The sequence below is a fragment of the Echinococcus granulosus genome (genome assembly GCF_000524195.1).
Source record: "Echinococcus granulosus chromosome Unknown EG_S00060, whole genome shotgun sequence".
Taxonomy (NCBI): Eukaryota; Metazoa; Platyhelminthes; class Cestoda; order Cyclophyllidea; family Taeniidae; genus Echinococcus; species Echinococcus granulosus.
This window is the reverse complement of record NW_020170440.1, coordinates 51,244-73,825: the sequence shown is the minus strand read 5'-3', so window position 1 is coordinate 73,825 and position 22,582 is coordinate 51,244. Positions and strand designations below refer to the sequence as shown.

At 41.8% G+C, this 22,582-nt stretch overlaps 1 protein-coding gene across 1 annotated transcript; it reads left to right on the top strand. All coding sequences in view use genetic code 11, as the record gives it.

Annotated features, from left to right (window-relative positions):
- Positions 1-1,712: 1,712 nt before the first annotated feature.
- On the top strand, positions 1,713-21,858 carry EGR_06602 (Casein kinase I; the record flags this gene model as incomplete). Its single annotated transcript, XM_024495851.1, has 12 exons — positions 1,713-1,836; positions 4,092-4,208; positions 11,809-11,898; positions 12,087-12,235; positions 14,034-14,268; positions 16,894-17,064; positions 19,483-19,643; positions 19,742-19,990; positions 20,725-20,957; positions 21,082-21,194; positions 21,323-21,556; positions 21,824-21,858. 12 exons carry the CDS (start codon positions 1,713-1,715, stop codon positions 21,856-21,858), a joined length of 1,911 nt encoding a protein of 636 aa, XP_024349709.1.
- Positions 21,859-22,582: the final 724 nt, after the last annotated feature.

Sequence of the window (22,582 nt, the reverse complement as noted above, 5' to 3'; positions counted from 1 at the left end):
TCAGATTCCATAAATGCTGGAGGAAATGTACCCTAAACGCACTTAATCAGTGCAACTGTACCCCTTTATTCATCATCACCTAATAAAACAAGGCCCCGACCATCCTGTCCTATTGCTCCCAAGGTACAATAGATAAGTTGGCGTAAATTCTGACTTCAATGCAGTGATATTATGCCTCCTAAAATGACTATTTCGTTATCGCACAATGCATTGATTGTTTGTTTAACGATTGGCATTGGTAATGGGCCACTTTGACTTGGCCATTGTATCTCGTCGAGTGGGCGCACCGTGACTACCCTGAAGACGAAAGACGACATAATAATCAGGCAGAATATATGTATTCGGCACAGAGAAGGTGTCAGGGCTACCGCCATGATGCCAAGGCCAGCCCATCCAGCGTGGTGGAATGCCCAAGTCAAAAGTGGCTCTCCACAAAAACGGAGAGATAAACAACCATCGTATTATATATATGTATTTATTCTGCCCTAGTATTATGCTCTCTTTCGTCTTCAAAGAAGTCTTCAATCGCTATAACTATGCATGTCGCAATATACTTCGAGCCGAAAGAATCATGCTTGCCGAGGAGCAGAGGACATTCGGCTTCAGAACTTCCTACAGCAACTTCTGCGTGTTATCTAGGTATGCATAAGTTTTATTGTATCGTTGGTTTTTGCTTTATACAAGGTCAAGACTCAGGTACTTAAACCTCAGATTGAAGGACTACATTACGACAAAACAATTGCAAATAGGATGAAGCCTGATGGGTTCCTAAAACTAAAAAATAATTCAGGCGATTGTAATGAATATGGAAAGATGGTACATCAGGGAGGGTTTCGAGGAGTTACTAAAATAAGAGCATTTTCCAGATAGCAGGTTTTTAGCGCCATGAAACGTCTATGAAGATAAAAAGGGATAATACTCGTGCAGAATATACACATTCGACACGGAGTAGGTATGGTGTAATACGATAGTGGTTTATCCCTCGGTTCTGGTGAGGCGCCACTTTTGTACTTTGAATTAGCCCCCTTGTACCTCGCTGGCTGGGGCTGGCCTTTTGGGCCATGCCAATAGCCCAGCCACCTTCTCCGTGCTGAATATATATATCCTGCCCGAGTATTGTGTCTTCTTTCGTCTTAAGGGAGTCTCGGGGCGCTACAATGGGGACGAAAGATAAATAGTGAGGACTCAAGGTCCTTTAACCCAAGCAGATAGTTAAGTAGCAAATAAAGTACAAATGTACTAAACTCAAAATAAGGTGCATTGACTTCGACTTTTATGATTTTTCCCTGTCACTTTTTGGCCTCTTCTTTTTACCAATATATCATGATTTTTTTTGGTTTGGCACGTATGTTGGCAACAATCGAACTAAAAGTTTAAAAAACAGTTGATTTTTTGTTTTAAGGCTTAAATTATCCATAGCTTTGTAATCACGACTCCCTATGTGTTTTGTTTATCTATCTCGCTTCCCTAAATTGATTGGTCTATTCAGTTCAACATGGACTGTCTGCGTTGCTCTGCCTTCTCCGTTGTTTTATGCTAAATTTGTGGAAGCTTTTGCTTTTTATGGATTTTTAATTTCCATCGAACATTTAAGTCGCTCTTTTTAGTTGAATCCGCCATTCTTTGAGCATGGGAATCGCTCCTACCTCCTGTAGTTAGTGTATGATTCTCGCGGACTCATTCGGAATATAACCTCGATTTTTTACCACAACATGTCCTCAAATCACCAACAAGATGGTCTTCGCTCCTCCCGCGACTCAAATTCTTTGTTTGTTGGTCCCAATTTCCGTGTTGGCAAAAAAATCGGGTGTGGAAATTTCGGTGAAATTCGACTCGGTTAGTCATTTTAAGCCCTAAATAGGGTCTGTATTGGTCTTTTAGATTCTAGTAACCACGTAAGCACGTGGTTCCTTGTTGCATATGATCCCGCTGGATATTGATTTTCATCTTAGCTTTACACGTTTAGATCAAGACTACTTATATCCGGCGTCTGAATTTCATAACTCGGGCTGAATATTTATAGTTGTGATATTTATGGCTGCTTACGGGCCCATCGACCTCCTCCCTCTTCTAAGTTGTTGTGTCGCAAACACGTTTTTGAGTTTTCGTGTTTTAAGGGGCATTTTTGATCATTGACGACTTCTCTTAGAATTGGCACTTTTTTGTAGAGAGGCATGGTTCATGATGCAATGTAATTAGGTGATTTCGCTTAAATAGTTTGCTGCCCAAACATTTCTTCAAAAATCATAGGATTTCGGATTTACCTACCATTTCTATTGTATCCTAAAAGGCGTTTTCTAGCTTATTCATCTTTGAGATGAATTTGGTTATAACATCAAGCAATCTTCATAAGTTGGTTTTAACTGAGTCATTTTCTTCGGCTTCTTGCTCACCTCGAAATTATCCGTTTAGGATTAGTGCATTCTGTTTCCAAATATATGTTCTGCTAGAAATTAAAATGGGACAATTAAATTCAAGTATTTTCATTGCCTACTTGTTGTATGCCTTATTACTATGCTGTCTTGCAAAATCATCTTCGTTTTCTCTTTTGAATGTCATTTTCGATTGTCTAGGTAGCTGTTTCGCATCTTGATTCTTGTAGAGATGTAATTGGTGGTTTATAATTTGCTCATGTTTGATGACGCCCTTATCTGTGGTTGTGTGTGATTTTGACGTAATTCGATAATTGCTCTAATTTTGGGTTTCCGAATTACTTTGTTGACATCACATGAGTTATCACATCATGAGTAGCACTGTGATTGGTAGAAAAATGGGATGGGGAGGGTTATTTCTAAATCATAGGATTCGTTCACCTCTTCGGCCTACTGTTGAGTATTTCCCTTCTCTGGCGTGCATGCATCAAGTCCCATCGCTTCACAATTCTTCTTTGTGAATCAAGCTGTGGTTAGATTTGCTTGTTGATTTCGCCCGGCATTTACGAAATCTCTGGGACAAAATTATGCATAACATTGGCGTCTGTTCTTCTATTTTCCCCAACCTACCAAGTCTCAAGTCCCGTTTTCATTAATATACTTGACGGCTATTCTAGTTTAATCACCGCATACTGTTCTTTTGTTCCTGCTCGTGAGTTTAATTTGAATACATTTCTACCTGACCGTAATCATTATTCATGGACTCTATAGCCTAGCATGTCTCCAGTGGTATGTTCGTTTTATCGAATTAATTCACTTCTATATTTAAATGTTAACCGGGTACTCAGGTATCTCAATAAGCGACTCAACGCCTTATTAACTCAATACAATTGCTCATTTATGTTTGATTCGTGAATGAAACCACACGATTGGGTGATTGTATTCAATTACTTTGTTTTTCAACCACCCATAATGTAGCTTGCCTCTTCTAAAGTTCTTTCTAGTTTTAACCACTTGCGTAGGGCATCCTCATGCCGCGTATATGTAAACGCGAGATTCGTGAAGAAAGTCAGCTCTTTGATTTGGTATTCGTTTGCTTAGCTGCGCTCTCTTCTAGTACCTTAGCTCATCACAATTGCATTTTTGGATCATCCTACGACTAAAATTGCAAATATGCTTGTCCCGCCTCATTGACCCCATTTTCTTATTTCTTTCAATCTTGAAACGCTTAAGTGTCTACTTTAAGCCATTTCAAGAAAGTTCATCTCTTGTCTGCGTGTCGTTTTCCAAAACCGCAGTCCAGCATCTACTTAAAAGCTGCGGCATTCTTCCTCATATTTCCTGAATGCGCTTTACTCCTGTTATTTTTGGTTATCTAGGTATGTTTTCAGCCAATACATCTAAATCAAAGCTGTGCAACTAGTGTTGAAATGAAATTAAATGATGGGTCTTGTATCCTTGAATTTTTGGGAACGGTTATCCGTTTCATTTCACCTTTACCCGATCATCCATCCTCCACATGACGGAGCATCCATTTAAAAGCCACAGAGTCCTTGTCTTAGTCTATACACATTCCCCTCGTGTCCTACAAATGCGTATGCACTTTTGCGTCACTTTGGACCTTTATGCGTCGACTTGCTAAGACACACAGGCCAGCGGTCTCCTAGATCGACTGCTGAATGGTTTTGTATTTCACTGTCATCCTGGTTCGCATTGTAGGTAAAAACCTCTACACCAACGAGCATGTTGCGATCAAGTTAGAACCGATGAAGACACGAGCACCCCAGCTGCATTTGGAGTATCGGTTCTACCGCATGTTGCAGACAGGCAATGCCAGTGAGTAACTTCTCTCATTCTCCCCTTGTTTTTCGATTTTCCACGAAAATACAGCGTAGGGATCGTTACATATTTGTGCTTGTAAAATGTCTGATTTGTGGTTGAAAAGGTCCTATCACTTTGTCACAATCATGCATAAACACCTCGTAGAATTTTGTGTAACGAGGGGGAATCTCGACGATGAACAACCTTGTTACGATTTACATTCGATTTGTAATCAATCTGTCTTATTAATAAAAAGTGCTTATTTTCTCTGAGATTCATGTGATAACCAAGGAGGTCTATGCAGAGTTATTTCACCCATTCGCATACGATGTCTTGAAGTTCGTGTGGCTCTATTTCGAGATATCTACTGAAACCGGCCTTCGCGTCAAAGGCAGCACTTCTAAATAGGCTAGTCCGCAGCATCTTGTTTGATACCAAACTGCCTATTTTTCCGTGTGGTCGACTCGAAAAAGTGCAATTTTGGAGTTGTCCTCATTGGGGAATTCTTTTTTAATGCTTGGAAGCTAGTCGAAATTCGTCGATAAAAGACCAGCTTCAGGGCCTGCGCAGAATCTTGTCTTGACAAGACTAACTTAGTTTAAATCAACAGGTAGTCGTAAGATGCTCTTGACCTGAAGGTAAAATACGTTTTTGGAAGGCGTTTTAAGCAGTCGAAATGGTGATTGTAATTAGTGCCGTATTGGAACAATAAAACGCCTTGGTAGCTATGGTGGTTGATTTCCTCTTGGGGTCCTCACTGCGAAGTTTTCTACATGAGTGCAGTTGCTGAACTTCCTTTTTTCAAATAAAAACTGCAACTAACGCCTGAGTAATTAAGAACAGAAGGGTAAATAGAGTTCAGATGTTACCGTGTCACTAGTTTTTTCTTCACCTCACAGAAAGGATGCCTCTCGATACCGCACTAACTGTTGTTGATTTGCATTCGCTCTTCTGACTGTCCATTGCCAGTTGTGTTTACCTCGGTAGCTAACACGCACACGCGTTCGCATGTGTGCACATGTACGCTCTTTGCGCTTCTCAGCGTTGTTACGGGTCGTGGTTAGTGACCAACGAAATTGTGATCTTGATGCGATTTTGGATTCACCTGTATTTGATCTTGCCTTTTAGAAATCCTTTTCACCTTCCCATCGGTTGTTTGCAGAATTTCTTCTAGAGGTTACCTGTCACCTTTTTTTGGTTCCAAGTTGTTGCATTATCTATTTCTGACATCGACGCAAAAAATGTGGCATGAGTCTTGCACATTCGGCGTAACACGGTAAAGTGAGCGCGTCTGTTTAGCTACTAGGCAAGCATTGTTGTGCCACCATCGAGTGTTCCGATTTGCAGTTGTGTTTTTCCCCTATCCTCTTAATAAACATTTGACCAATTTTTAATTTAGGGTTGTTACTGTAAGTGCAAGAATCGCTGTGATTTGTTTAATTTGTTGGTAGTCTGCGAATGTATCCCCTTTATCCCAGAAAAAGGTTTTATTCCTTTTCGGAAGTCTATTTGTTTGGGGTTTGCTTGGTCGATGATGTAGAACTTTCTGGTAATTGAGTGTTTGCTATCATCTTCGTCTTTCTACTAGAGTATAGCATGTCGAAGTTCAAGTCGTTTGTATTTTGTAAAAGTTATCATTTCTAAATCAACGCCGAAATCTACATACAATTTGTTTATTCGATTCAAAATTCAGCCAACCTCTTGATCACAATTGTCTTGCTTCAATGGATAAAGGGAAGCGTCGATTTCGACTAGTTTTCTCCTCCGCTGTACTGGCTTTGTCTGGAGCAAAAAACACCCAAATGAGGGGAGAGTTTGGCAAAAAGGCATAGAAGCGGCGTGTAGTGTCTCTGTGCCTCGCCAACGTATATGCTGGCATTTACGTAGTTGAATGCATTTGCTGTCATCATCTCATTTCTCTCGAGGGGGAAAACCTAGACACATTTGCTGCTGATTGAAGTGGATAATTGAATGACAGGGAGAGTTTGTTGAAGACGATGGACCTCCCGCTTCATTGAATTATCATCTTTCAGTCAAATGTGGTAGCGTTCTTGTTGACTATTTGGCGTAGTTGGTTCCCTAATACTTTAGACAGAACAGTATTACTACTTTTGCTTCGCACACATACATTCCCGAAATTTTCGATGATGCGATGGCTCCTCTATTGCTTTTTAAATGATTGTAAGGGGAGGGGGTTGGCTTGAACAAGACTTATGGTCGGTAGTTAGGTGGCAAATCTGCATCATGTTTCCGTGAGAGTGGACGCCAACGTCATGGATTCTCGATAATGGCTGCATGTGTCCGAAAAGGGATTCAAGAAAAGCTATTTTTCGGTAACTAGAGTGCCCGAACGCCTTATTGTAAGTGGCGAGATTTTTGCTTCATTGAATTTTCCTAAATTCTCTAGCTAAAGCTGCAAGATTTTTACTCAAACGACGATGAAGCATAAACACGAATGAGAGGCATTACTATCACTCTGATCAACTGAGTTGACCTATGCTTTTAAGCAGGGTAGCACCAATAGCAATGCCCTCTGAGGAGGAGCTAGCCTGAATGAGGGCTGTTCCTGGTGTTGTAACCGGACAAAATGTGAAACAACCCAGGGAATGTTACAGCCATCATCTCCTGCGCTACTCGTCACTAACTTTCATGTAAGATAACCTTCCGGTTAATCTGGTTTTTATTGTCACTAGGTCACAAAGACCACGTTATTAGCATACAGTGATGCATACTTGGTCTTTTGGCATCATCTAAGTGTCCTTTGTCAGCGGTTAAACAAATACCGAAACAGAAAGAGAACGCATTTCGCTATGAGGCAGACTCATGCCCACTCCTGACGGCCGTCCTCAGTGGTGATTCGCGTCTCCTGTTTTGATGGCAGCTGCCTATTTAAAAGTGAATATTATGCGTGGTTGGATGATAAATTTATCGCGTAGTTTAGTTGAGCTGTTACAGCTGGAGCGAAATTGGCCAATACTTTCGACCTCTAATATCAAATCGCCTGGTTGGGGATCGATTGGTCGGCCGACCGACAGAACTTGCTAGTTTGTTTTCGGTTTGAAAACTGTGTTTTGACACTTCTAACTACTTCACAACAATGTGGAGGAGAATATTTAAGGTTTGCTTTTTTGTCGTGATAGCGACAAGGGGAGGCAAACAAAGTGGTGTTTCGAGTAGACGATTTGTTTCCCGTCTTACGCTTGTTTATGCTTGATGAGTGTGATAATTGAACCCAATCGGCAATTCAAATAGTTTAAGTGATTGAAGAATGCTACTTCTAATTCACCTTTAGGCTGATGAATTTGACACTCATTTACGACTGTTTACAACTCATCACTGGCTTGACCTCATCTAGTCCCATCCACTGCCACACTGTCTACCAGGAGGGACCTTCTTTCGGTGACCGCCGATTAACGTCTTGTATTGCGTTTCAATGTGTTTGGTTCACTGGCTGGCTGCATCCTTGCCTCGCCGAAGGCCTCATCTATTTGTCTATTTACTTTGAATGCTTGGTTGATGTTTGATACGATTTGTAAAAGGGTTTGCACAGAAAAATACCCCAAGTGTGACGGTTTGAAAACAAAAGGGGTCATGACAGCCGAAAACGCCATAAGCAGGACGTTCAAGTTGAAGTGTCGGATTCGGCTACTTCACTATGTTGTAGTAGCGGGCGTTCAGTAATTTTTCTTCGAATTCTGAACCAAAACTTACAAGGGCTACTGATGGGTTCACATGGGAACCATTCTGGAGAATTGGATTCGTAACCAACATCGACAGTCGCAGATCTAATCAAAGGCCTAAATCGGCTCTGTGAATGCGGATTTACTTAAAGAATATCCTATGTTAAGAATTGTCATGCTAGTGATGCACCCTGAAATTTTGTTCTTTATTTAGACGCCCTCCCGTGACCTCGAAAAGAGGCCAGTCAAGTAGTCAATTAACCCAAGAGGAAGGAAACGGGTTGGTGGGCAGACTTGCCAGTTGCGCGCCCACCTCGCCTTTTGGTGTGCCGATGGGGGGTAGCATGGTACGTAGAGCCGGAAATTTTCAGGATTATTCGGGTAAAGCCTCACTGATCTGGCGATTTTTTCAGGCGTTTCGCTGCCGCAAATCGAATCGTGGGGAATGAAGACATCTGAAAACGGTTAGGGCAAAATACTTCGAAGTTGATAATCAAGTCACATTTTGCAGCTTTTATGATCGGATGTGTTCATTAATGATCTCGAAGGTAGTCAAACCAATCAAGTGTGTAAACTGCCTGTCACGAAGGAAGTAGACAGGCAATCACGCTAGTTGCCTGACTGGTTGTCTTCTGGTCTGCCCATGGAGTAACAGCAGTATACCTGAGGAGGACACATGAAGATTGGGAAGATTACTTTCTTAACGATTGAAACCTTGTCCGCTGCCTCTGCTGCTTAGCTTGCGAAAAATCGGTAGATGCGTCTTGCCTTTTTCTGAACATCTGCTTTGGTGCCCACTCAGCCCTATGTCCCACATCATGGTAAGCGCATTTGCTCAATCGGGATAAGCCGTAATAGTCAATTAGAGCGGACTTTGAGACAGTGGATATTAGCTAGCGCAAAAAGAAGGAGGCATGCAGATGGACACACTAGTTGCCTATTTGCCTCCTCACCGGCTGTGACGTCGATGTGCACACACACTCCCACGCGTAGGTCTCGGTTGCTTCGCTCAGCGTGCGTAGGCGCGCGCTTGCGTCGTTTGCCCGCTGCTGTCGCGACAGTTACGTGCTCTACCGTCTACACAGAACGAAGGTGACGCAAGCACCAGAAAGTCGTGTTTCTCTGTCCGCGTGCGGACGCGTGTCGTTTCGCTTGGCGAAAGGCCATTGGTTGGCGCTGCTATCTATGAGCTGCATTTTCATTGGTTGATGGCGCTGCAATCTCTGGATTTTCATTGGTATCCACTAGCAGCACAGTACACGGGTTACGATGCTGTTGTCAATAGTACTAGTTAGATGTTTAATTTTTGGCTTCGATTTTAGCTAAAATCATGATGAGAAGCGAAAATTCAAAACACTAGTTGGAGGCAAAACTGAGTCGATTTTATTTTCTTGCCGATTGACTGCTGATTGTAGCTTTGTGCAGTTCAAATTTTCATTAGAGAAATGTTGGGTGTCATCACTTGACCTGACAAATTGGTGGTCTATTTGTCTCCAGAAGTGTTGGAAGAACATTTTTCTACGTGTTCTCTGGTTATTCAACTAACTGGCCGGTTGGCAGCTTAATCTACACAGATACCCGAAAAGCTGTAACCTGCCGTCTTTGTTCTCTTTGCTTGAAGATTCACCTTTGGCTGGTAATACTCTCTTGAAAGACTAGAAAGCGTTCATTCGCCAACTGGCTGATTGCATACTGGCATCATGTAGGCCAGCTTTTTAACAGAGGGTTGTTTATCACCGCGTTATTCGCGGTTATGAAGTATCAAGGGAATCATTTTACTTAGACACTCGTCTGTCATCGTTAATGTGATATCTACTTGATTAAATGCTGAAAAGGTCACCTTGCTGTCAGTGCATGCGTTCTTCTATTTAGAGATCTGCCATTGGCTCGTGTTTCTTTCTTGGCCATTGGTTTGTGTTGTTAGTTGGTTTGACTGTAAACCTTGTATTTTGATTGGCAGTAGCTAATGCTCCTGGTATCTTGTTAGTGTCGAACAGAATAAATCAAATCTTGCCATTATTTTGTTTGTGACAGCAATGATCTATGTTATTACAGGAATTACGATTTAGTCATCAACATTGTTATAAGTGGTGTGATTAATTTGGCTAACAGATTGGAGTGCTACTTGATATTCTCTGTTAAAGGCATAATTTTAAATTATTCAAAGGCCATTTATTTAGAATTTCAATCGTCCAGATCAAAGTCATAACGCTCTCAATTACGAACTGGCAGACTTCGCATTAACTTTATGCTCTTCAAACGGGAAACGTTAATTAAGGATGACACCGTCACTGTTAGTAAAATCGTACCTTGGTTGATTAATAGGCCAATTTTATAAATTCATATCTCCGCACTGCTAGCTGATTAACCACATGGAGCGGATGCTGAAAAAGCCTTTTATTTCTTCATATTTGCTATATTTTTTTATAAGTTGAATCCGGAGTAATCTCTATGTTTTGATCGGTGGTCAGTGGCACTCAAAAAGTAGATATTTAAATTCGATTTACTCAGTTGTCAAGGTATCAGATATCACTTTGTGATGATTAATGAGTTAATGCACAAATCATGGGGAATAAAGTTAATCGATCTTAAGTACTATCGCGGGAAATTTTTGCGGCTAACTCCAATTATTCAATCAGTGAGCGTGTGCTCATTAGAGTTAATATTGACTACAACCCCTTGTCCTACGGATTGGTTTACGCTGTTTTGTTAATGTCACGATTATGCACTGCTGTGCCAAATGCATTGTGCATGAAATCGAAACACCGTTTCTGTGTTGTGTGTGCATCCTTTGCATGGTGATTTTTCGTTGGACGAGGCTCTTTGATAGTGTATTTTCGTTGGTCGGCTTTCGATCGTCTGCGTCGCTTCTCTCAATTCTTGGTGTATTTGCTAAAATTAGTTTTCCAGAATCAAGTTCGATAGTAAATCCAATTTTTGAAGTCACAAAGACTTAACATATTCATTGAATTGGTTTGATTTGGTTCAGGATCATGCCTCGATATTTTTTTAGGTCGTGACATAGTTAAATGGTCCGGAATTTTGATGACCTAGAAATCGTCAGCGATTTGGGGTTTACTTTCTAATTTTTTGCGTTATTTAGGGTTTACTTAATTGACTTCCTGAGAGCGTCCAAAACGCGAGAGATACATCAGCGTACTTATCAAAATTCATTCATCTAATTCATCTTTATTTATCAAGCTATTTAACCATCATGGTTGGTGCCACTGTTTATGAATGTTTTATCCGCCTTTTTTATCCCGGTTTAGCATCGTATTGCAGTCCATTTCAGTAACCGTGGCAACTTTTTTTCGTTTTGACTGCATCGAGTTTCTTAATGTTAGACTTCGTAAGATGATGCTTTGGTGGCACCTTTGGCTGGTTCCGTGGGCCTTGACAGAGGTGTATTCTCTGGTTTTTAATGAGTTACATGAACTTTGTCGGTATGATCCTAACTTTTTTTCGTAAAACACAAAATAGCTGTTATCCTTGTTCTGTTCAGATTCAGATTTTATGATTCGCATCTTTGGCTACTTAGTTCTGGGAATTGCTTACTTTCATTTATAACATTGGTACTTGGTTGTTTATCAACTCAATTTTGACTTTTCGTCGTTTTATGACCTGATTTTTCATAGTCTTATTGCTAATTTACGTTCACTTTTATTGCATTTTACTCTTTTAAAAGTCCTCTTTCATCAGTTAATTCTGTTGAATTTTTCTTGGCCAGCTGACTCACTACTTCCATTGAAACGGTTAGTCTTTAGCATTATTATTCCTCTCTCCATCTCATTATGAAATAGTTCTCTCGTGGTACTTTGGCTTTGTCGGAGCACAAATAAACAAAGTAATAACCACTGATGTAACAGCTACCCTTGGTCGTAAAGAGGTAGCTGTTTACCATTAATAAACATAATTATTCTTCGATTTCCCTCTAGAGGTGACTGCTGTCACCTCTTCGGTTGGTCAGTTCCATTCGGCTAAACCTCTAGGATTGTCCATTTGGATTTCTGTCTTCTTTACCTTTGGTGAGCTGTAATGGTAGTATCCTATTAGCTGAGTAATTGCATTCGGTTAGAATGATAGCCCTGGCCCTGCACCGGAAATAGACGAATTGAGTAGCATTTTCAGCGAAAAAATGCTGTCGCTACTAATGGCGGCGAGCGATAGCAGCAACCCATTTCTCATGCCACCCCACTTCTTCCGATTTTTGCAGTCGGTTTCCCCATGGTCTACTACTTCGGTCCGGTGGGACGACATAATGCCCTCGTAATGGAACTCCTCGGTCCTTCCCTGGAAGATCTATTCGAAATTTGTAATCGCCAATTCTCTCTCAAAACCGTCATTATGATCGCTCTCCAATTAGTGAGTTTATTTTACTTGTTTGGAGGTGATTGGATGTTTCACTTTGTGACCTTGGAATCAGCGATTTGACTAAGCATTTAGGACTCTCCTTATGAGCGGTTTAAATTCATTCAGTGTTTGTCTCATCCCTTCATTGACCATAATGGGCAATTTGAGATTGAGGCACTTCCTAAAATTGACGTGGTTTTGATGACCTTTCTTCTGTGAGTCCCCGACGATTCCCCCACTTATGACACATACCTTTCCTCCACAGTAAATAGCATTCTTCACAGAATGCACATGATGTTCCACTGATATAGCCCTCCAGTTATCGTCTAAAGATGTCACAATGATTCCCGAAGGACCATTGGTTTCGATGTATAGAATGCCCGATAAGCTAGTAGCGGAGCTTCATGCCGTCCATATGGAGGGCAAATCGCGAGTTAATGCTCACGATTAACTGTAGCTTTGCTACATAACTTTCCCAACTTTGAGCGTCTCGACCCTCGCTGTGACTAGGTTTCTGCGTTTGCCATCATGGCAGCATATGGGCGAATCGCAGTTAACTGCGAGACAGGAATGAAGCTCATTGCAGTGGGAAGAATTCTGAGCTCCATGATAGAGACGCGTCGTTAAGATCTCGCTGTGGCTAATTTTAAAGGCATTGCTTAGGGCCAGCTGATGGTTTACAGTAAAGATATTTCATACACCAATCTCTGATCGTAGGATAAAAAAGTCTGCCAATTCCGTTAATTACACTATTTCTGATTTCGTTAGTTCCATCTTCTTTGTAGCATTGTAAATGCTACTCGGCTCCCTATCTAGGCTGTTTTTGATGTTACTAGTCGTTTCTATTTTTTCGCGAAGATAACCGTATCCAGATTGTTTTTATGGATAGCATGAACTCATTTAGTCCAGGTCTTATGCTCTACTACTGATCACAAAATAGATTTGAAACGAATACTGAGCTGTTGATGAGGTTTTAATAGTTCTTTCGTGTCCATTTTTGGATACTATATTCTACTTAGGTAATCTCTTTCCTTTTCCTGGTTTATTCTTATCGCATGTTAGTTACTCATCTGTGAAATCACAAAATATAATCTTTTCGTAAGATGGCTAGGGTAAAAGAAGTTATAGGGCGTGGGAGTCTACAGGTAACCCAGATAAAGAGTATAGATGGTGTGAAGGACTCTGCCAGTTTGACGAAGCTATCTTTGAGTTGCCAGCTTGGCAGCGCTTGTCCCTTTTGTGGACGAGTTGGTTTTGCCACATTTTTAATCACTAACCAGAACTTGAGATCAAGGGCGCTTCCACGATCCGACTTGAATTCAGTAGCCTTCCTGCTTTGAGCCACCTTGAGATCACTCATTTTCTGCAGTCTCCAATAGCAGCCACTCGACCCACTTACAAGTAGTGCCTTCTTTGGAACTTCAGTAAGGTGTATTCTGAACGTAGCGATGAGCTGACTAATTAGTGGCAGCTCTCATTGCGAAAGTCGTGATTTTGTGTCAAGTAGTTGGGGCAATTATGGACAGTAGATATGGATTCTATTATATCATGGATATGGGGTAGATTTATGCTTCTGTAATGGGCATGTGGGTCGCGAAAAGATCGCGGATAAATGAATGAAGGGGCAGATCTGAAACGAATTAATAGACAATCCCCATACTGGTGGTTCGGTGAGTGGATAGGCAGATGAAGCCACATATCGTTGTGTAGCTGCGAGTCTTGTTTTTCTACTCGAGCTACCCCTTTACGGGTGAGTATGCTTAATTTACTTGTAATAAATTCTTTGTGTATTTCCTGTGCTTTTGTGTAGCTGCAGAGAATTGAGTACGTGCACTCACACCACCTAATATACAGGGATGTGAAACCCGAGAACTTTCTCATAGGGCGCCAATCCTACGACCGCCACCGTATCATCTATATGATCGATTTCGGGCTTGCCAAGGAGTACATCGATCAGGATACGGGGAAGCACATCCCCTTCAAGGACCACAAGAGCCTTACTGGCACCGCGCGTTACATGAGTATCAATACACATCTTGGCAAAGGTTTGCTCCTTCTTTTATTTGTCAATTTAATGTCCTCTCATGTCTGTTTGATTAGCCACCTGATATTGTGATCGGATTAAGTGGTCCACAATGAGGAGTTTATGCAAGATATCCCCTAAATTGATTGACCACTCAGTTGAGATGTCGTTGAATTTTTCAAACGAGACACTTAAGTTATGCAGAGGCTTCTAATATTATTAAAAGAAAACAGAATTTGAAGCGCAGACTGCGACTGTGTCCGAAAAGCAGCTTTAATACAGAGGATTTTCAGTACGGCTGAACTGGGCTAGGTCAACCTACCTCACTTTGATACCCGTGCCATCAACAATTGCCTCCATCATTGCAATAGTAAATCTTTTGCGCAATTTAACGGTAGGTTTGCCGCAATTGTCCACCCAACTTCAGCGTTTCCATTGTATTTCCGGTGTTTGTAGCATTCGGTATTTTGTTCACATGATAATTCATCGTCACTTCATGCTTTTTATATACGAACCCACTGGTCCCGCTGCCTACTACCTTGTGGAAAGGTGTTTGAAAAGGACTTTTCCAAGCTCGATAATGTACGCCTGCCATTTGTACTTCTAGTTACGTGTAGCACTGCTACGGTAGCGCCCCTTTTTACGGAGGCCTAGAAAACTTAAACCTGTCCTGTTTTCTTGTCTGCAGAAGCTCGTTCTGTTTTATCCGCCTATTCTTTGGTACAGGTGCCTACTGGCGCTTAGAAATTGATTTATTGCTCCATTAATCCCACTAAACATGTTATTTGGCTGACAAGTTGTGGAGGTACCAAGTGATTTAGCTTAGCTTTTTCCCTTCTTATTGCTCCATAAATCCTGGTTGGTTTGTCGTTTTTTGGAAAGAGTACGATTTCCCGTCGTGATAGCGCCCAATGAGGTCCTGATTTGCCTTAGCTACTTACCTGTTCACAAATTTCTTGGTAAATTTAAAATGCTTTAGTAGTTAGATAATCAGTAGAAAAGACTAATCATTTCAAATGTCGTTTTAATTCATCTCGTTTGTAGTTCTGTACAACTTTTGTTTTGTTGAAGAATAGCTCATCCTCTCTTTGCAATGGTGATCAAAACGGAGTGGTAAGTGATAAGTTATTTTCAGTCTGCCTTTGGCGGGTCACCTCCAAGGTATCCTTTTTTTCATTCTTCGTAGTCGTAACCGCGGGACCGTCCAAGGCTCTCCGAATTCGTTGCACTAATAATTCGATCGTTTTCAAACAGTTAAATGTAAAACCATACCGAGATGAATTTGTGCTTTCAGTGCACCCCTCTGCCCACAATGTCTAGAAGACGATAGAAGGCTGTTCCATCCTTCTACAACGGTTCAGTAAACTTGCCGATCCAGAATCATATTCATTTCAAGGAGCACTGAGCCTTGCCATTGTAAAGTCAGTCGGATTGTCTGACAGGAGCGGGCACATGACAGCGCAAGACGTGGCTAATTACCTCTTTTCATCTTTCCGGCATACATGGGACGTTAAGGATGTTTAAAAAGACCCTGTTTTCAAGTGTCATTCATTTTTTAAAGGTAATATTGCGTGGTCCCAACTTTCAGTCACTTATTTTGCCTGAGAGTTCGTATCTGAGGTATTTTTTGTCACCTTGGCCTTTGCAGATTTACTCATATAGAACACATTCAACAGTTGCTATTGTTCACGATCGTCTCTCCGATAAAAGCTTAATCGGTAGGGGAATTTCATGACTTCGCTTGGAGTCAAGTCCTCCTTTATTGGCACCCTTGTCACCCTAGCACACATTACCGGAACGTATTTTTGTGGGTACGCAAACCTCTTTTGGTGTGTGTGTATATGTAATTGTAAAATTTAATTTCACATGATTATTTCACTTATCTACTTCATGATTGCAATTCTGCTAACCCTAAAGTCGCATGCTACTAAGATGTAATGGTGTAATGGCTCACGTCCAGAAAACTCCTAATTTCAACCAGTAGTAGTAATAATGCTTGTGGTGTGGATTTCGATGAAATTCCTTATGCGGTACATCCTCTCAGAACTGAAGGCTAAATAGTGTTTAATATATTACAGGGATAGGTAGCTTAATACAAGATGGATAGCTGAAGCCGAGATAATTTGATGGATAGTTGAATGGAGTGCTAAATGAGTGGTCGAATAAATTGATGGTTGGAAAGTTCAGGGTTGGATGGACGAATGGATGGGTCTGAGATGGTATGTAAATGAATGGGTGGATGCATAAACAAATGAGTGGATCTGAGATAGATAGATGAACTGAAAAAATTGGAATGAGTGTATGTATGGATTGGGAAATGCGTAAGAGATGTATTGAAAGAATGATGGTTATATTTGGTAGGAAAGAAAATGATTGCGTTAGTATATTATTGGGTAGAGAATGGGTCGAGAACATGTGAGTGTAGATTTGGGGTAAATAAACGCTTGCTTAGATTCGTGCATTTCCGGGTGGACATGTTTGGGATTAGCAACCGAATGGGTGGATGGGCAAACAAACAAACGAATTTTGACCATAGGATTGGATTGATGGACTGGTGAATGGATTAATGTATTGGGGATTGATAGGCGTGGGGACAGACCTCTCTTTTAGTCACGTTCGCTTCATTTCTCTTCAATTGTTTTTGCAGAGCAATCGCGTCGTGACGATCTAGAGGCGTTGGGTCACATGTTCCTTTACTTCCTCCGTGGCTCTCTGCCCTGGCAGGGCCTCAAGGCGGACAATCTGCGCGAACGGTATCAGAAGATCGGTGATACGAAGTGTGCCACTCCCATTGAAGTCCTCTGCCAAGGCTATCCAGGTCCGTCTGTCTCCCAGCTCTCACCTTTTCTCTTTCTAGCACTTTGACCTTGCTCTTTTGCAGGTTTTGTTTCTTCCAAATAGCAGTGTTTTCGAACCATTTGAACTTTGGTTTATTGCTCATTGTCAAAATCTACTTTTGGTCATTTGTTTATCTACTGCTTGATTATTTTCAACCTATTTTGAGACGTTCCCATATTCCCTAGCAAAAACCATTTTCCGCTTAAGCTTACCCAAACTGACGCTGAATTTAAGGAGTTTTAATTAATTTTGAAGTTGTGACCTTTTAATCTAATTTCTGAGATATTTTTGGATGTTTATCTCCCCCTTCTTTTTGATTTTCTTAATTTATTATTCTGAGGTCATTTTTAAGTTCAATCTTTCCCATTCTACTAATTTATATGGGGTAATACTTTTAACGCCTAAAGTTTATCCAGCTCGGGGCGTTTATTTTGCCTGCTTAACTGTATTTTTCGCCTATCTACTGCCAACTTTTAAAAGCATTTAGGCCTACGTTTAAGGCACTTCGAGACGGCTTTTTGTTCCTAGTAAAGCTTTCTTTTCAGGTTTTTTTACCCATTTGAACCGGAGTTCCTACTAGGGTTTACTGAATTTGTTTTACAATCTCTTGAACCGAGTTTGGGTCTGTTTTTTGATTTCATGATTCATTTGAGCTTGTTCACACTTACCTAGTGCTCTATTTTTAGCTGAATATCTGTTGCTTTCATATATTTTTAAATCATGACGTTAAAATCGTTTTTACGCATCTTTGCAAATTAAAGCTGGCCTAGCAGGCACTGATTTCTACCCATGCAGTGGCCATCCAATGGAGGGGTTTCATCTTATACTAGTCACAGTTTTGTGCTTTTGAGCCGGTTTTGCAATCTTTCGATGGGGTTATTATCGGAATGCTGGATTATCAGAATCTCCACCCCGTAGTATCCACTTCTTTACTCGTTCCTTGTTGTTTGATTTGCTATTTTTTTAATCATCTTTTTTGTATTTCATCCCATTTCGATTACTATTTTTAGGCACAATGTTCCCCCTTTGTAATTCAACTCTCACGTCAGTTTTATCATCATGGTACATTTTTTTTAATCTTTACTGAAAGCTCTGCCAATTCATTATCTCTACCAGAAGCAAAATTTCATAATTTATAAGTAAAATTGGTCCTCCGACTCTGACCGCTTTTAAGTTCACATCGAAGTGTTATTTTTACGCAAAACGGGGTACAGAAGAAAATGAGATTTCATAGCTGAAGGATGATTAGACGACCGCTTTAAATTTTATAGGTTTATTTGCATGAAAACGGGAGCTATGGCTTCACCTAGCAATGATACGAGTGTATTTGTGATTAAATGTTGAGTACATGTGGAAGCGAAACCTCTTTATCTCTCCATCTCTGTCTCATCTTTTCAATCGGTCCGGGGTCGCAGACGTAGTTTATGCTGCAATGCACGAATAGGTGTGTCTCCCCGCTTCATCTTATACAGCCGTTCCCAGGCGGCCAACAAAGTCCGCTGCCACTCTCTCGATCTTGTAGGTACCTAGCTCATTTGAGGGGTCAGGGCTAGATTAAAACCCACGTCAGTAGGGGATTTCTCACTAACTATCAATCAACCGAATCCGTTCGTCCTACAGTAGAATTCATGGTTAAAGGTAACTAAAGGTATCCAGGACAATGCACGGTTTCCACAACAATTGTTCTGTGAATACTGACCACTTCATGCCTAACCCCTAGCACTAACTAAGTCATCCTTTTCGAGCATTAGTGAGAAATGGTCGATGAAAAAGGATAATCCCTCAGCGAATCAGCCGGAATTCTCCTGCGGTCCTATTCATATCGACTGCAAAGCTAACTTAGCATTGGCCAAATAGTCCTTTTCGATCATTACAATTAACAAGTGACCTTTCACTTAACGAATCGTAAGTCAACCAAAATTGTGCTTAGCTGTGAGGCTCCTTGAGAATGCATTGATGGAAGGCGATGATGCTAATAGTGCGACAAGATATCTTGATAACTTTTAGGCAGTTTTGTGTACTGAACCCAAAAGTGATGGAATGAACCCGTTTAATGATGGCTATTTAGCTTTAATTATTCAAATCAGCGGTCTTAATCAGACAAATTATATACTCCAGTGGCGGTGTGTTTTTATTAGTGTGGAACTTTTGAATGGAGTATGTCTTTGAGACCAGTCAATGAATTGACTCTTCAAGACACTAATCGCATGGAATTGATTGCCGGCTATCAAATCTTATAGTGACGGGCTACCATCGTGTTCACACATTGTTTGACAAAAAACTCCATGGGGGGAGCAGTCCACAAAGCGTCAATCTTGGCTTCAACTATTGTCTATGTTTGCCGGATAATCTTCCACCTGACCGATCGCCTAGCTGAGTTTTTATTTGATCTCTGCAGAAATGGCCACGTACCTGCGCTACGTGCGAAGTCTGGACTTCTTCGAGGTACCCAACTACGAATACCTGCGGTGGATTTTCACCGATCTCATGAAACGCCAGCGATGGGATTGCGATTGGGAGTTTGACTGGTGCTATCGTCCACTTCCAGGTGCTCCCCGAGTACGTTCCTGGTCATTTCGATGGTGCTTTATAGTACCTTAGTGTCTTCGCTCTATTCGGCATTCCTGAACTACGTCTATAAACTTTATCCGCTGAAGGGCAGCTCGTCGGGCCATCAAAATAACCTGACCGCCAACACTACTCCTGCAGCACAAGCACCTACAACGGATCCTATCACCTCTAACACCGCCAATGTGGGTCATTCCAGCCACCCTGTCCCCCACCTCCCTCCCAACTCCTCCGCCTATTGGTCGGGTGCAGCAACGCCGGCGGCGGGAGGTGACACAGCGCTCACGGGTCGTCGACCTAGTGAGCAGCGAAAGTTACATGCCAATGGTGATGAACAGGTGAGACGAAATAAAAAGGCTTTTCCCACTTGTAACCCCCAGTGGAGTTTATAGGTTGAAGGTGATTTGTTTCTGAGTCTTTGCCGGAGGCGGGGATTCCAATCAAACTGATACTTTGGAGTTTATAAAAGCAGCTTCTTTTAATTCTCCGATATAGTTTCCTGCAACATTTATAGAGTTATCACTCAGTGTTATAACTGTTGCGTGAAAAGCTCTTTGACATTGTAAATGCTCGTGAATGGTTGTGTTAGGCCTTCCTACTGCAGAAGGATTCGTACTTTGCGGACTTTCGGCACACGACAGGCCATGTTTCTCTCCCTCAGGTGTCTGGGAATAAACGTTTCATGCACTGAATTACCTCCTTACAGGAATAGCTAGTGTGGGTTTAGGGCCACCTTCGTCCTAGCGTAGAGAAGGCTTTGGCTCCATGTCATCATCATGCAAGCTGAAAAGGAATATGTTCATAGCTTGATCTTAACTTGGATGTCGTTATCGGCTCTTATTGTTTTTCAGTTAGCTTTGCCTACCTCTTGAAGGCATTTTAAGTCATCCAAATTTGGAGGAGGCTTTATTGTTGACTTGTACGAAAAGACTGGAAGACTGAAAGCAGTGACTCACGCCATCACCGTGGAGATCCATTCACATAGTCAAATCAACGATTAAATTTAGGAATGTCTACTTGTATGCTAAGTAATGTGTGAAAAATATCAACAACGATTCATGGCCCTCTGCAGCAGTTGCTGGGAGGCGAATCTATACGGCCCAGCGACATGCCGCTCTCCGAGGTGCCACACGGTCAACCACCTACCTCCTCATCTGTCACCAACCCCGCCAACATCGGATACTCTCACCTCTCTGTGGTTGGTGGTGGCAACCCGCAATCCACCCCCATGAACCTTGCCACCACGTCCAACAAGGTGGCTCCACCAGGCGCAGGTGACGCCTCTTCCGGGTCGCAGGCTTGTGGGTGAGTGTGATTTGATCTAGACGTAACCAGTGTGCTGGTTAGCTCCAGGTATCTAATCAGAGGCTTTTGTCGTTGTAATTGGGTCTAGAATTGCCTAATCGGATTGTTTGATGGATTTTTTCAGCTTAGTAAAGTCGCATTTCTTTTCCTCGTCATTTGCCTCAGCTGCTGCTTCTGCCTGGGCCGTTCTCGCAACCGGCGTCAGCGATCACGATTCAAGTAGACGCCGCGAACGCGGTGACACTTAGTAGTAAGATTACTTCCCACTCCAACCTGTCGCTCCAATCCCTCCGCCCAGCTAACCTACTTGACGTCTTTGTGTGTTTCCTCTTTTATCTGCTTGTATGCGCGCGTCTGCAATTCAGCGGTCACTTTTTGTTTCATGGGGGGTCTTCTGCCGCCTCCCATCACCAGCCCATACAAGCATCACTGCGTCCTCCTGTTACCCTTCTTCGCCTCTTATTTCTCCGTTTCCCCTCTGAAGTCCTCCACCCTCGCTGGCTCCGAATGCGTCTACTTGAGGGGACAAGGGGCAAATTTTGTGCTGATGGTGACGATGCGCAAAATATGCGTTGTTGTTGTTGATGATGATGATGATAGTACGTGTCATTTGTAACCTCTTAGTGGTTGTCAGGCTGGCTTAGGTAGTGCCTTTGGACCCACTCAATTCAGACGGCTTTCCCTTGTAAATGGTGCCAGTGTACCTCTACTGAGGGTAAAGGGGAGCAGAGTCGGGCGTGAGGAGGATTGTGGGTATTGGTGTTCTGTATGGACTAGTCTTCGGACATGTAGGTCAGTAACCCAGCCTCCAGAGTGCGAACCTCTGGTGCCTTTCTGTAAATCCGATTACGATCTTAACCACTTAGCGGAGTCGGTAATCTCCGAAGTCGAGAATCCCTAACTGGGGCATATCGGATGCTTTAATGATAAATAGGGGGCCAATGACAGATAAGGATAGCCCTGTAGATTTTAAGGATTTTGATTGAAATTTATTAAATCATTCAAACTACGTTCTTGCAGAGCTGTTCATTTCTAATATTTGGAGCCTAAAACGAGAGTCCGAAGGTTTTGCGCAGAAGGTAGCCAAGTTCTTCTACAGTGATTTTCTCGTGTCATCCAATTTTTGGAAAGAAAAACTGCCCACTCATAAGAATGAATTTTTAATTGTCCGTTTTGCACTCTGTCGATTTCTTATCTGGATAATGATGTATGTGCGTAAGATGCCATTGTAGACTCCCAGAGCTGTATGTATGCGTACCAGTATGTCACTGGAAAGCATGCACGTATACAAATTATCTAAGTGTTAACCTGTGATAATTGGTTTTCCACCCCGCCAGTAAGTAATAAAATACTTTCATGACACTAAAGTTATTGGCTTTAAACACAGCACAGCAGTAAAGATTTTTTCCTATATGATCAGCTCACACTTGCCGGAGAAAAGTTAACGGTTGCGAGCCTGCTGTCGTATACCATGATGAATGTAATCTCAAATGGTGCAATAAAACGAAATAGCGGTGCAAATTATGAGTTGAGCAGGCTCTGATTTTGATGCGCTTGGCCTTGGCAAATTAGGTGAATACTTACTCCGCCTTTTCCGCCCTACGCACACAGCCTAAAGGTTGGGA